The 13,679-nt window shown below is 43.3% G+C and overlaps 1 protein-coding gene across 1 annotated transcript in view; it reads right to left on the reverse strand.

The window, feature by feature from the left end:
* The window catches only part of LOC126529620 (uncharacterized), a 190,136-nt gene that overhangs the window by 61,942 nt on the left and 114,515 nt on the right, over positions 1–13,679 (reverse strand). The window contains exons 17-20 of the mRNA XM_050177139.2: positions 13,140–13,194; positions 12,358–12,614; positions 7,431–7,560; positions 1,727–1,881 (exon numbers count right to left, since the gene is read on the reverse strand). Coding sequence (XP_050033096.1) covers positions 1,727–1,881; positions 7,431–7,560; positions 12,358–12,614; positions 13,140–13,194 — 597 coding nt within the window. The remainder of the gene's footprint in view (positions 1–1,726; positions 1,882–7,430; positions 7,561–12,357; positions 12,615–13,139; positions 13,195–13,679) is intronic.

A 13,679-nucleotide genomic window follows, 5' to 3' on the forward strand; every position in this document is an offset into this window, starting at 1 on the left:
AGTGCATCTGGAGTGGCCAGATACAATGTAGCAGTTTACAGATTTTTGCTAAATTGTTACAATGCTTACAAAGATTTTGCAAAAGTTCTACTCACAAATTAGTGGTATGTATTTCAGGTTGGTGTACGTTTATCAATTTTGTTTGCTTTGTATGTCTCAATATGCTCACTTTACAGAATGGCTTGGTGTTTTTTATTCCAGAGTTACAAAGTTGCAATCTTGATGCTTCCATTTGCTCAAGTTTTGCAACTATAGACAATGTTTTTAACAATAGAATGGATACCCTAAAGACAAAATCAACTCCCTACGGTCAGTAGATATTAACTTTTTATTTTAAATGCAACAAACCTCATCAAATTTGCTTTGGTGGTTGCCGAGCAAAACAATTTCTCCATTCTCAAGTATGCTGATAGAACTCCTAAAGTAAAGTTTTCGCAGACGAGTGTTGCCTGTTGGGCAACACACTCAAAAAAAATTATCATGCTAAGCTTCACTGTTGAGTACAGAGTTTCTGGATAAATGTCTTCAGTCAACACTAAATCGCAGGCAGCAAGCACCATTAGTCTGACGAGAGAAGGAACACAGGATGAGGAAGAATCTTGGCAATTGACTTGCATATTTTCGAAAGCACATTCAGAGGAGACGAACCCATGCAAGATCCCCGGTTGCAGTGGCATCACATAGGAAACGTAAAGCCAACTCAGTGTGGTACACCTGTGGTTCACACACGATGAGAACTGTCTGTACAAGTTCCACACAGAGCCATAGGTGGCCTGAGGTGAAGCTTGCTTCCAGTATACTGCCTGGTGCTATTGCTGGAAAAGTCCCAGTGAAATATTTCTTGTTTTCCTTGAATATGCCTATTCTCGATGTAGTTTGAGCATTTAGATGAGGAATATACACTTTTTTCGAGTATTTACCTTTGAAGGTTTTTGGCGTACATGTACAGCACGGATCTTACGTTTCATATTTCCTGCACTTTCGATACCAATGGTTGTTGACAGGCGCTGCAATCTCTATGGAGCAGCCGAAAGCCATTTGAAATTGTGTTTCGAGCCACCGGTGCGCACACGTCGTCTGCAACCTCCAATATGTGTGTAGAGAGGATGTTACTGTTTTTCACGGTTGCCGCAATCACATTTCCAGTGGTTCGGCCTGGCCAAAGTTCAGGGACACTAATCAGTTTTCTCTTCTTTGCCTTCGGTTTCAGTTCCCCTTCCGGTTGCGGTAATGCACTTTAATGCAGTAATACAGATAATGCAGTTTGATCAACAAAATGATTCTCTGTTCAAAAATTCAATTTATTTATCATGAAGGGCCAAGGAAATTGGATTTCCACACAAATAACCATGTTGTTGACAAAACAGTGCATAATCTGTCGCATTAGTATCTGCCTCTATCTTTTTTTTTTTTTTTGCAAGGTGGTGCAAGTGGCTGTTTACAGCTTGTGTGCAGATGTGCGTATGTTTACTATTGCTCTTATAATGAATTTTTTTTTTTTTTTCAAATACACTTTCAGTTGTTAGTAAGCACTCGTCCTGTATGTTCCTCTTTCTCAGTGTCTTGTAGTTGGCACACTCTTTGCAACGTGTAAAACATGTACCAACTAGCCCAGTTTTCATATCTCCTTGACGACTTTCCTGCGTGGCATGAGTTTAAACTAATTCAGTGTGCCCCTTCAAATTTGAGCGAGTGTGCCAAGGTTTAGATGACGGTGATACCCTACCTGCCATCCTTGGTGACTGCCAGCGAATGGTAGAGTCCCGCGGCCACCTTGATTACTTCTTTGCCAGCGAGGGTGTCGACCAGATGTGGCACCCAGGTTCTCTGCAGGTCGCCCAGGCCCAGCTGGCCGTAGCGCGATGAACCGCAAGAAAACACCTGCAACAACCAGCAACCGCCAATCAGACAAGCCAGACGCAGCTACTCACAAAGCACTGAATCTTCATCTGTCTTGCATTCAGCCCCCTTCTGTGGCACAGGAGCAAGAAGGATCAGGAAACCCAAGGTTTCTCAATTTATTGCTACAGTAGAACCTATACTTTATAAGAAAGTGCCATCTGACACAAGGATACCCTCATTACATCCGATATCAATCACAGCCTACGGTCGTTACAACGGGCCCACACACAACAGACTTTCAGATATAACGGACCATATTTTAGCCTTAGTTTGTTCTGCCTATTTTATTAAAGCAACGAAGTTCGCTTTTAACGGACCGCGCTACAATGGACTATCGGATGAAATTAGCATAAATTTATTTGCAAAATCTGCAATATAAAACATAGTTTTGCCACATCGACATGGGCTGACAACTGACTTGCGAGGGTCAGCTGACAATTGCGGCTCAATATTGCGCGTGCGAGGGAGGAAGGCATGGCAGAAACGCACAGTCTCCTATCGCGCGTGAGGCATGGGGGGGGGGAGGTAGAGGCAAGAGAGGGGGGTTCTACTCCGGCGGCTGCTGTTTACGGCACGGGCATCGTATCTTGAAAGCGATCTACGATGTGGACAGAGTGTGCCCAGTGCTGGTAGCTTTGTATGCGCGGTGCTTTCGACGTTTAGTTCGTGCTGAAAGCGAGAGACAGTGCGAAAGTCAATTAGCTCACTGCTGCTGTCGCACTTATCTTGCTTAATTTGCTATCACAATCGATGCTTCGCATTTTGGGCGAAACTGACTTTTTTGTGCTTTTTAAAAAACACTTTGGACATTCATCACTCACTCTTTGCAATAAAGTTGTTAAACATAGCGACAAGTTTTGGAAGTGAGCCGTTTTGGATATTACAGACTTTGGATTAAACGGACATTTTTTGTTGTATTATCAGAGTCCGTTGTAACAAGCGTTGACTGTATAAGTATATAGCATATTTTCCACTGTACTATGAATTGTGGCTTTCAAAAAAATTTTTTATCGGTGCGTCTTATACAATGTGCAACTTTTATATGCATACAGTCACCGACCGATTTTCCAGACTCCAAAAATTCGGACATGCCCGATTATTCGGTCAGCTTCGCGGCACCGCCATTCTCCCCATAGACCATAATGTATAACAACTGCCGAAAGTTCGGACACTTTGCAACCTCTCGTCTGATTTTTCGGACACTCCTTGAGCCAACTCGATCAAGGGCACCATGCACCGACTCTGACCGGCGCATAGTTCGACTTGCTGAAAGCCATCTTTGTTTTGAACGGAGCCTCCTTGCTGCCCCACAAAGTGGCGCTACTGGAAATCCCCGCTCATCATCATCGTTTCTGCCTGGTTCGATAGAGTGGCCGTACAGCAGTTCCGGTCTCAGCTTAGTAAGCCATGTCAAGACAATCCAGCAGCTGATTTGTTTCTTCGTGCACGACGCTGCGAGTAGGCCATGTTTTTTGTTTGTGCTACTGGTGTCGGCGTGACGGCGTGGTGATGTTTGCCTTGTGTGCTGTGTCGAGGTTTCGGTGATCCAACACGGCGTACGGAAACATCGCGTCAAGTGTCTAATGGCGCCGACAGTGCTCGCGCAGACTGCGCTGGGGAATGCCGGCAAGCGGGTGCCGGGAGGCCTAAGATTTGTCGCCTTCCGATGCGCTCCCTACTGACGCGGAAAATGTTCTGCCGAGACCTGCGCAGTGATTGCATTGCGATTCCGGACACCGTCTCATTTGACAGTTTCACAGGTGCTGACACTGCTGTACTGACATGCGCAGAACTCGACGACGGCGAGATCATTCGTCAGGTTTCTGCTGCACCGCCGGATGATGACTTCGAGTCGGAAGATGACGCACCATGTGCTACGCTGCCGTCGCATGCGGAGCGTGCACAAGCAGTGACTGTGCTTTCAGCCGCCTATAGTGACCGTACGACCCTCTCCGTGATTCAGGCTTATCTGATTGCGCGTAAACGAAACAGCGTGCAACGGCGCACTAACGATTTCTTCAAGCTTACTGCCGAGCCCGAATAAGTGCGTGGAAATAAAGGATTTCATTTTTTTTTTTCTTAATCTGCTTTTTTGGACACCTGTTTATTCGGACATTTCCGCAGTCCCCGTGAGGTCCGAATAAACGGTCGGCGACTGTATATCAAAGCACGCTTGCTGGTGTGACCAGCATGTGCGGGATATTTCTTCTTGTTTATTATTTCGAGTACAATAAATCATGCACAGTAGCATATTGAAGGAAATCGAACCTTGTATTAACAGTGCAGTGACCTTTAGTAGAGATGTTAGCTTTTAGGGCTCACCATATAGGCAACACGGTGGCAGCAGGGAAGGCTGGCAGCATGGCCTCTGTGATGTAGGTGTCTCCATGATTGGAGGTGATGCCATAGTTTGTTGTTATAGTTTAGCTTTTCTTAAATAAGAAAGTTGAACCCACACAACTGGCACAACAAATAGTTAAAGGGTGCTGCAAGTTTTTTCTCTTACGTTGTGGTGCGCGAGAAATACCGTTACAAAAAGCATCATTTGGCTATCTTCATCAGCAGTACCCTGCATGAGAAGCTGCAGTTCTTGTGGTATTGGGGCGCCATTTTGCTTTTTATATGCATGTGCTCAGGCCGGCTCAGGCACATTGTGACCGTTTGCGGGTTCGTATCAAGCACACCATACTGCAGAGTCGATGTTCGGAGGCTGACAAAGTTATTCAGAGGCTGACAACGGTTACCCAGCGGTGCTGCCAGACGAAGTGGCTGTAGTTTCTGACAGTGCATCGGAGGACAAGGCCTTTGATGCCGTCAAGTAAAGTGCAGTAAATGTCGGTTTACTGCATGTGAGAGGAGTGCAGGCTGAAGATTTCTTCTTTTTTTTTTGCTAGAATTTGTGGCTAATAAAAATTTTGTTTATGGAAATTTAGGGCTCTGCAATGGACAAGTTTGGCATCTCGCGATGTGTGCATAATTTCATTACGCTGATCGAAATAAGGTGCATCTTATATACTTGCATACCAATTTTTTCTTCGAAACTCACAAAGAAATGGGGGTGCAACTTATACTAAGGTGCAACTTACAATCTGGAAAATACGACACTCATTACATTCTAACATCAGCTACAAACATTCAATTTTTTCTCTGTTACTAGGCCCCATGTTTTGTTATATGCAGATTCATTATATCGGGGTTTCAATGTAGTAACAATCGAAGAAAGCCAATAGAAAATGAAGCCACAAAACCAAAGGCGAATTTAGCTGTATTTTTTATTAACCCTTTGACGGTCAATGACGTAAATATACGGCACCGCGAACAAGTCTGAAAGTGGTCGATGTCGTATATTTATGGCACCATCTGTACGTTTTAAAAGCGCGCCAATTTCCTAACTTTTTCTTTTCTGTCATGTGCTGCCACTATGTGGGGATACAGGGATTATTTTTCGCGCGCCTCTCTCTCGCGGTTTTCATTGCATGGTTTGTTTTAGCGCTAGTTTGCTCCTGCGCGTCTATATACTACCGCTCGTGCAATGGCACGCGCGTGGGCGGGCGGGCGGCCGTTTGGATTTTGTTTCGCTGGCGGTTTCGGCTTTTTGCGCTTGCGAAACTGATGGCTATCTCGTTCCAAATCGCTCAAAGGGCGACCTCTTGTTTTTTGCCCGTTTAGTGCTCACAGGGGTGCGCATAGGAAGGATGCCGCCGTGCATCCGTTTCCGTTTCTTTTCTTTTTTTTAAGACTCGCGAAAACTAATTGCCCTAGCTGGTTGGAAATATGATGAAGACTAGCGGAAGTTTGTCACACGTGTTGCTTTTTTTGATGGGCACACAGTGTGCCAAACAGTTTTCTTGAGTGTGCGCACCTACGCAGTTCGATTACGCTATGGACGTACGTATAAGTGTAAGAGCAGGAACATTTGAGGCTTGTGAAATATTCTCGTGTGCGGATTTTCAAAGCCTTGAACTATGTGCATAAAAATGCATAAAATGTTTAATTCTGATAAGTTTATTTCTTTTTTTATTGTTGTTATTTATGATTAAAGAGTGCATATATACCAATGCTAAATATTTTTTTCTCACTTTACGGTCACCCTAGAAAAATTGCGGTAAATTTGTTTCGAAATAAATCCCTAAGAAGAATCGGAATCTGCAATAAAAACATCGACCCTGGGCGGTTGCATATGGCAAGAAAAATTGACCCTCAAAGGGTTAAATTAAAATGTAGAAAAAATAACGAGAAGGTAAATTAAAGACAGCTCGCTGTCAGTGGGAAAGAAACGCACAACGTCCCCATGACACAGGCAATGCTCCAGCAATTGAGTTATGGCAGTGGCTCTTCCTTGATCCACTTTCTCGGGCGTTCTGCATGTGTAGTAGACCTAGCGCTGGTATATTAACCAGCACCACTCCCAGCCATTGGGACAGATGTGGAACATCCTTCACAATTTCTTGCTGCCTTTCGATGAGTATTTTCGTCTGGTTTCATTTTCCTTCTTCCGGTTATTTTTACATGTATATTTAAAAAAAAAACATTTAATTTCCACTATGCTTTCCTCGGCTCCAATGTCTGTTGGATTCCTTTGCTACAGCGATTGCACCAATATCACTGGCCATTCCTCTACCCATGCTACTTATCACCCTCTGAAGTCAACATCTGAAAGCAGAAGTAAACTGACAAGTACACAGTCACCTGGACTTTTATTAAGCCAGTTTTAAAGCTAATTTTAGGGCGCATACCACTGCTTTATCTTTTCTAGAATTTCACAGCAAGATGACAATGCTTGATTTGCTTACTGACCTGTCTTGTCCAGAAAAAAAAAAGAGGAAGAAGAAAACACTGCCATGAGCACAGCATGCCATCAGAGAAGCAAGCTGCTGCAAAGATGTGAATTAGTTTCATCCTATGTTAGCAAGTAAACACTAAACCTACCAGGCAAACAAGTATTCAAAGTGTTTTGTTGATTAATGCAGATAAACTTGCACATGCGAATTTTTTTAAAGCTGTCAGAGTAAAAACGCAGGTTACTTAAATTTGTTCGTCAATGACTGTGAGATGTATCTGATCAAACAATAAGCTCAACTTGCCATTATGTTCACTGCGTTACATTCACATTATGTTACTCTTTGCAACTGCTGCTCATGTTACATGGGTGAGAACTCACCAAGCTGCCTAAATGGTGGCTTTTATTCCTCACTTTTTCATGTATTTTGTGACGTGAATAAACGTTCACTGATTGATTGATAATCGCAGCAGTAGGATCACAGGTCTGAGGCAGTAGGCATGCAAATTGCGTGGCACACGTAAGACAACAAATTATATGTACAAAATGTTGCACATCAACAACAGCAGCAATAATAGCAATAATAATCATATCACTGCCTCTACTGCAAGTACACGCACAACATAAGTAATAGAGCCCTCCTAAGCTATGCATACAAGAGACGATTAAATGTTTTCGTTCGACTGGTAGGAATTTGGAGAGCGCTGGCACTCAAGGCACCAATCCCGTTAGGCCGAGTAGCACTCACGCCTGCGTCGGTGTTGAAGAGGGTGTGGTGGGTGCCGCAGGCCACCTGCGACACCTTGACCCGCAGGTTGTCGAGCACCTCGACACACGTGACACCCAGGATCTCCTTGTGGCTCTCCCGGTGGCCCAATCTGCACACACAGCATCGGGTGTGCACAAGTTTTACAAAGGGAGCCTGGCAACGGGGACAAGCAGGAGTGTTCAAACAGTTTCGAACTGAATCACATCCGAACGTTTCAACAAACGCTACACAGTGCCTGAACGCTGAGTCAAATACTTGACAGTTTTCAGTTCCCGAAAGTAAAGAAGAAATGGTAAGAGAGAAACATGGACAGGGAAACTGGCACAGAAAGAGAGCAAAGTTTCTTGAACATGTGCAGCATTATTCGCAAGTCTGTTCAGCTGAGTCCCTTTCGAAGGTGCAAAAAGATGAAAGTCCTCATATTTTCTGGTTTGCTCACAACAAGCACTTCAAAAAGATGGCAGACCACGCACGCTGGGCTTTGTTGGCTGGCAGGCTAATGTAGTGTACTAGCAGTAACCTAATGATCAAATATTCGAAGGGAGAGAATATACAATTTTCCAAACTATTACTATTCCTATTCAATATCGTCAACTTTTGTTAATTCAACCTTGATATGGCCGACATAATCTACTGAATTATCCAATGGGCTGAATCAAAAGAAGAGGCAGCATTCGAACACCCATGCAAAATTCACTTGATTCAAATGCATCCCCAAAACTGATGACACCTGTTTATTATTGTTTCACAGCAGAAAAAGATGTATGTTTACACTAATCTAACACACACCTAATTTCATAACACAAAATAATGTAACATGCCTCCAGTACTCACAAAAAGAATTAAGATGGATTGTGTAGTGTTTACCTTCACAGAACGTAAATTTACACTTAATGTCCACTGTCATCAATCTCACACAGGTTTATACCGCTGTCTATGGACTACAGCATGTGGTCCACTTTGCTGGCCATTGCATAGATATTCTGCCTTTCTGGAACCACTCTGCTTCAATCATAGACAGGATGGTGGTCCGCACCTAGACTAACAACTCCACAAGTTCAGCTTGCTATACGTGCAAGTCTGTGGAGCACCACAAACATGTGACATGACATTGTTGCGTTAGCTTAGCACCTAGAATAACTAATCTTACATATTGTCACGTGGTGGTGACGTAGAAGAACACAGTAGCAATACTGTGAACGAGAAAACTAACTTTTATTGGGCGAACTTGTGCCCACAAAACAGGCTACACTTCTAGCACAACGAAAGCGGCGAACACAGTCGGCGATCGTCGGAAATCTGATTAGCGGGTCAAGCGCGTCGGCTTTTATAGATCAGTCGTCGAATGTTCCAGATTAACTGATGGGACCCGCGTGTCTTCCACAAAGTTCGACACCATTCGTGTCACGCGATGAAATCTGATAACACAAGGTTCGGCGACAACAGATATGCGGATAGAAGCGTCGATAACTTTCCAGAAACGTCGGATACATGCAGGCGCGTCCCTCGCTGTGTGATTACAGTTAAGCGGCGAAACGTAGTTGCCCGATAAAGATAAGTACACGTGTCAATATGAGCTATCGTAATAAAAGTCCGAAAGTGGCTCATTGCCATTGACTGCCATCCTACGTGAACACTTGTTCTGCTGCCATCTTGTGGTGACGAGGGTGATGACGCTGGCTCTAACAGTAGGCTGTTGCTAAATGCCACAGACACGGTTTCGGTTTCGTATCCAACTGTAATGCGCAGGCATTTTCTTGACTAAGTGAAAAAAATGCATGATAGAATTGGCTAATGTGGTAAAAATTCATTATTGCTTCGAAATTTGTTGAAGGCAAGCCAGAAGTAAGCCTTTTCAGCTGGAGGCAACGTCTCCAAGTGCTGGCAAGGCCAACACTGCAGCCAGAATCTAGAATCGGTCACAGGCATATTGGTCAGTCAAGTTGAAATTGCGCAGAGAGCCAATTTCTGGGATAAAATAACAGTGGTTTTGACTTGCAGAAACGTGATCGTGGAAGTGGAGACTTTCGGTCAAGTTCGAATTGACCAAAACATTGAATTAACTGGACTTGAATAAATGGAACTTCACTGTGTTATGAATAGTCATACAATTCTAGTGAAAAAAAAAAGTGATATGATTGGCAAAATCACCCATGATCATCAATCATAACTTGACCAGTGCACTGTGATGCGCAGACTTCAACGGTACTCATGACAAATGTGTTGCGAGTGATTAAGTAGGCTTGTTGGTAGGTCCCTTTCAAATTGCAGCACATTCACAAACACATGAACAAAGGAGGTACCTGGAACAACACAGAGCACTACGAACACACAGCAAATCAAGCTATGTGTGTCCAATGCACCGAATGTGTCTGTGTCATTTGAAAGCACGTTGCAGTGCCAACAGCACATTGATTTCAGAGATGGGATAAGCTGGGCCTATGCTGGCTTCACTCACTGACGTCTCTTCCATCGTTCTGCTCACCACAATGATAGTTGCCAACACCTAATGCAGGGTTTTTTTGGTGTGCAATGTGTGGGTCTTACTTTATGACTGATGCAGAACTATGAGACCAAGGTGATGAAAAGAAGGAGGCTAAACATGGAGCTCAGTAAACGTCTGAAATTTATCAACTGAAAGATGGAGCACAAATATGAAGCAAACCGTCGCACAATCACAACCCAAACTAACAAAAGCAATGTGCGTTTCAAGGGGGAACAAAAACAAGACAATGAACTAAAGTTAAACAATAAGTCAGTGGAGAGAAAAAAAGAAAGAAAAGAAAGAAGAAAAAGGGGAAAACAGCCACAACTAACTTTACTTGTTAGTCAACACAGCTAGTTGGGCTAGTTGGGCATTGCAGTCAGTGCAGCACGCTGTCGCTTTCTTGTCATTGCCTTAGTCACATCACAATGTTCCAACAGTTCATTAAAGTTTTATTTTGGTGTATTCAGTACAGTACTGGGCCACTCTTAACATTCAGACCTCCACTTCTCTTCTGGTTACTGTACAGTTAACTAAGAAGTGTACAGTAATCTGCTAATCAACGACAAGATTTGAAGTGTCGCATGAGAGCAAGTGCCTGACACTGCTGACATGCACAAGTGTATCAAGCCTGGTGTTAGGCTTGATGCTGGCAGGCTGCCAACAAGGCCAGCCATCTTGGTGACAACCAATCTAATTTAAAGACAGTACAGGACGGACAGCATAGCCCCTCCAGCTTCCATTAGGGTGCAGACAAAACAGTACTGCTAAAGACAGAGTGCACAAGTATTTATGTACACAAACAAGAGATTCTCATCTACTTATCTGGGAACCATGGCAGAGCTAACGTAACAATCCTATTACAATCCTATCCCTTTTTTTTGTGCATTATCATTCGTCCAAACAGCAGTCCACCTACTTTATCACCACAACTGGTCAGTCGTGAGAGGTGGACAATAAGAATAGAATTGAACAAGAGATATCTTTGCATTATACTGGTCCATGTCTTCTGTGTAACTGCTTCATCCACAGCACACTCAAGCAACAAGCTTGAAGCCTAAAAGCAAGACACATGCAGTACAATTACGCACACATTCTGACGTACGCCTTGTGGTGCTAACAGCCAACCCAACAAGATTCCGGCAGGTTGCAGGAGGTTCCAAGTGACCAAGTTTCCCATGTGCCACACATCACACCGAACAGTGCATCATACCCCATGTCTCCTGCTCAAAGGAGTACTGACAGATATTTTAGAAGATGGTAGAATCTCCACCACACAATTCTTGCACATAAAAGGATGATATAAAGCATTATAAAGACTGGAAACACCTACATGTGTATGATATTGTACCTTGATGTAAAGTTTGTCTCGAAACTTTAGACCTGGTGTCAGCATTATCGTGATGGCATGACATCGAGCAAAATTTGCCAACATAATGTAGCGACGCAGCTGGGCCTGATGATGTCGCTCATGAGAAAGTAAAAATGAGTGCTGCACACATTTCTTCTGGCTGCACTTGCAGGAACAGAGTGAGCCAACGTATCACGATGGCATGACACATCCACCTACTGAGTGCTGGAACAGAGACAGGTTCACAGAAAGAAGTGCTATACCAAGTGTTTCTCTTTTTTAACCATACAGAATTTCTAAAAATTGCCTATGGTAGATGGCATAATTTCAGTCCTTGAGCTGGATTAGTCAAAGAGGCTGACATTACTTGCATGAGAAATCGAAATGTATATTCAACTGATTAGTGAAATTTCACTAATAAGCTTTAATTGATTACTTTACCGCATATATTGAATCTGTTTCAACTGCAGCTGGTGAGTTCACAAGGCATATCCATTTGGAATGAATTTTTAAGACGACACCAGTTTCAAGATGTTACTTTTGTGCTTCAATGCATAAAATGGTGCTTTGTTAAGAAAGTAAGTGGAACAACAGTGCATTTTTACCACAAGTTTGATGGTGCACACCTCAACTCCGTGCCACCATCAGAATTTGTTCCAAGTGGATATGCCCAGCAAACTCACTGGCAACAATTTGTAGATTGCAATATGTGTCGTAAGGTTATTCTAGTTAAAAATTTATTAGTGTTATTTTGTTACTTTGTCAAATCTGCATGTCTATTTTTCGTGCAAGTACTATTGTCTGCCGCTTTTAGTAATCCGGTTCAAGGACTACGATTATGTTATCTGCCACAGGCAAACTTTAAGAGTTCTGTATGGTCTAAAAAAAAACATCCCACAGTAAATTAGTCAGGGCACTCTAGCACTTGTTAGTATTTATTCTAGGGTTTAGAAGGCTCAGACCTCCACTGTATGCAAAAAAGAGTGACAAGTCACAAATGTTGTGTCAGTACTAGTTTAACAATGCCAGCGATGTCGCTGTTTCAAAGACTGCTCACGCTTCACACGCACCTGCCGAACTGAGCTCGACCCCAGGTGTAGGCCTTGCCACGAACCACCAGGCCACAATGGGATTGGCCAGAAGCCACATAGCGTTCAGAGTCCTGAGCAGCGGTGCGTTTCAAGCTCGATGGTGCTGAGGGTGTGAAGAAGCCGGTTTTCAGCAGTTGCTCGTCATAGCCGCGGTTCTTGGACCGACGCCGGTTCAGCATCAGGAGTACGAAGATCATGAATTTGACAATGTCTTCCTCGTTGACTGTGTCATCGTCCTGCACGTGTGGGATGCGTCAACAACCAATAGGCATCAAGCAGCTCGCAGAAGGTTACAGGACAAGCATTGGCCCTCACCAACAGAGTTGTTATAAAATAACCGTGCGAGTGAGCTGTATTTCGCCCTTGTACGACTGTGATACCCGAGACAAGCATCCCTTTTGCAGTTAGCTTGGCACATCACCAGTTTCTGAAGTGCCAACTTCAGAAACTTCAGAAACTTCAGGATAATAACAAATTAAACTGACAAAATTACCAATGGGTGCCTATAAAATACATTATAGAAAGAACCAGAGCCAATTTACTTATACACAGACAATACCGAAACAAGTAAAACTAGTGTAAGTATGCTTAAGGCAAGGAGCATATTGTTATGACTCCCACAAAAGTTGAATACACAAGAAAAATGCTGAGTATTACAAGCACTGACATTTCAAAGCGTAATCTCCTTTTTGTATGTGTGTGCGTTAAACATGGCGCTATATGAAGGCAGCATGCAGTGAGGGCACTGAGGCAGGTCTCACCGATTGCGTCAAATCCAGTGAATCCGTTGACAGAGATGAAGAGGAACCGGGGTAGCTGCAGTAAAGACAAAACATTAGAGAAGTGAAACATTAACTGCTTCAGTAGAAAAGAAAAAGCTAGAACAAACGTCAAGGCCTGCCAGTCAATGCCTTCATTGAAAGCATGTGACAGTCCTAAACCACCTAAAGGCAAACAGTAATGAAATTTGTGATTGCGTAAAAAGCCTAGTTTCAGATAGTGTTGCCATTAAAGAACCTTCGTGCAAAATTTTGCATATGACAGAAGTGCTCACCGCTGGCCGAGTTGGTACTGATTCATATCAATAGCACAACAACATGCGCACTAAGGTAAGGACAGATGACACAAGCGCAACGTCTGTGTCGCTTGTGTTGTCTGTTGTTTTTGTAGCCCCATGATGTTGCGCAGTTAATATGAATTTACGTATGAAATGCAAGAGGATTCATCACGAAAAGCTCGCGAAAACAGACTTTTCTAACATCAAAACTGAAAAAGGAAAAAAAAATACATTGCCATTACCG

The sequence above is a fragment of the Dermacentor andersoni genome, chromosome 9 (assembly GCF_023375885.2).
Source record: "Dermacentor andersoni chromosome 9, qqDerAnde1_hic_scaffold, whole genome shotgun sequence".
Classification (NCBI taxonomy): Eukaryota; Metazoa; Arthropoda; class Arachnida; order Ixodida; family Ixodidae; genus Dermacentor; species Dermacentor andersoni.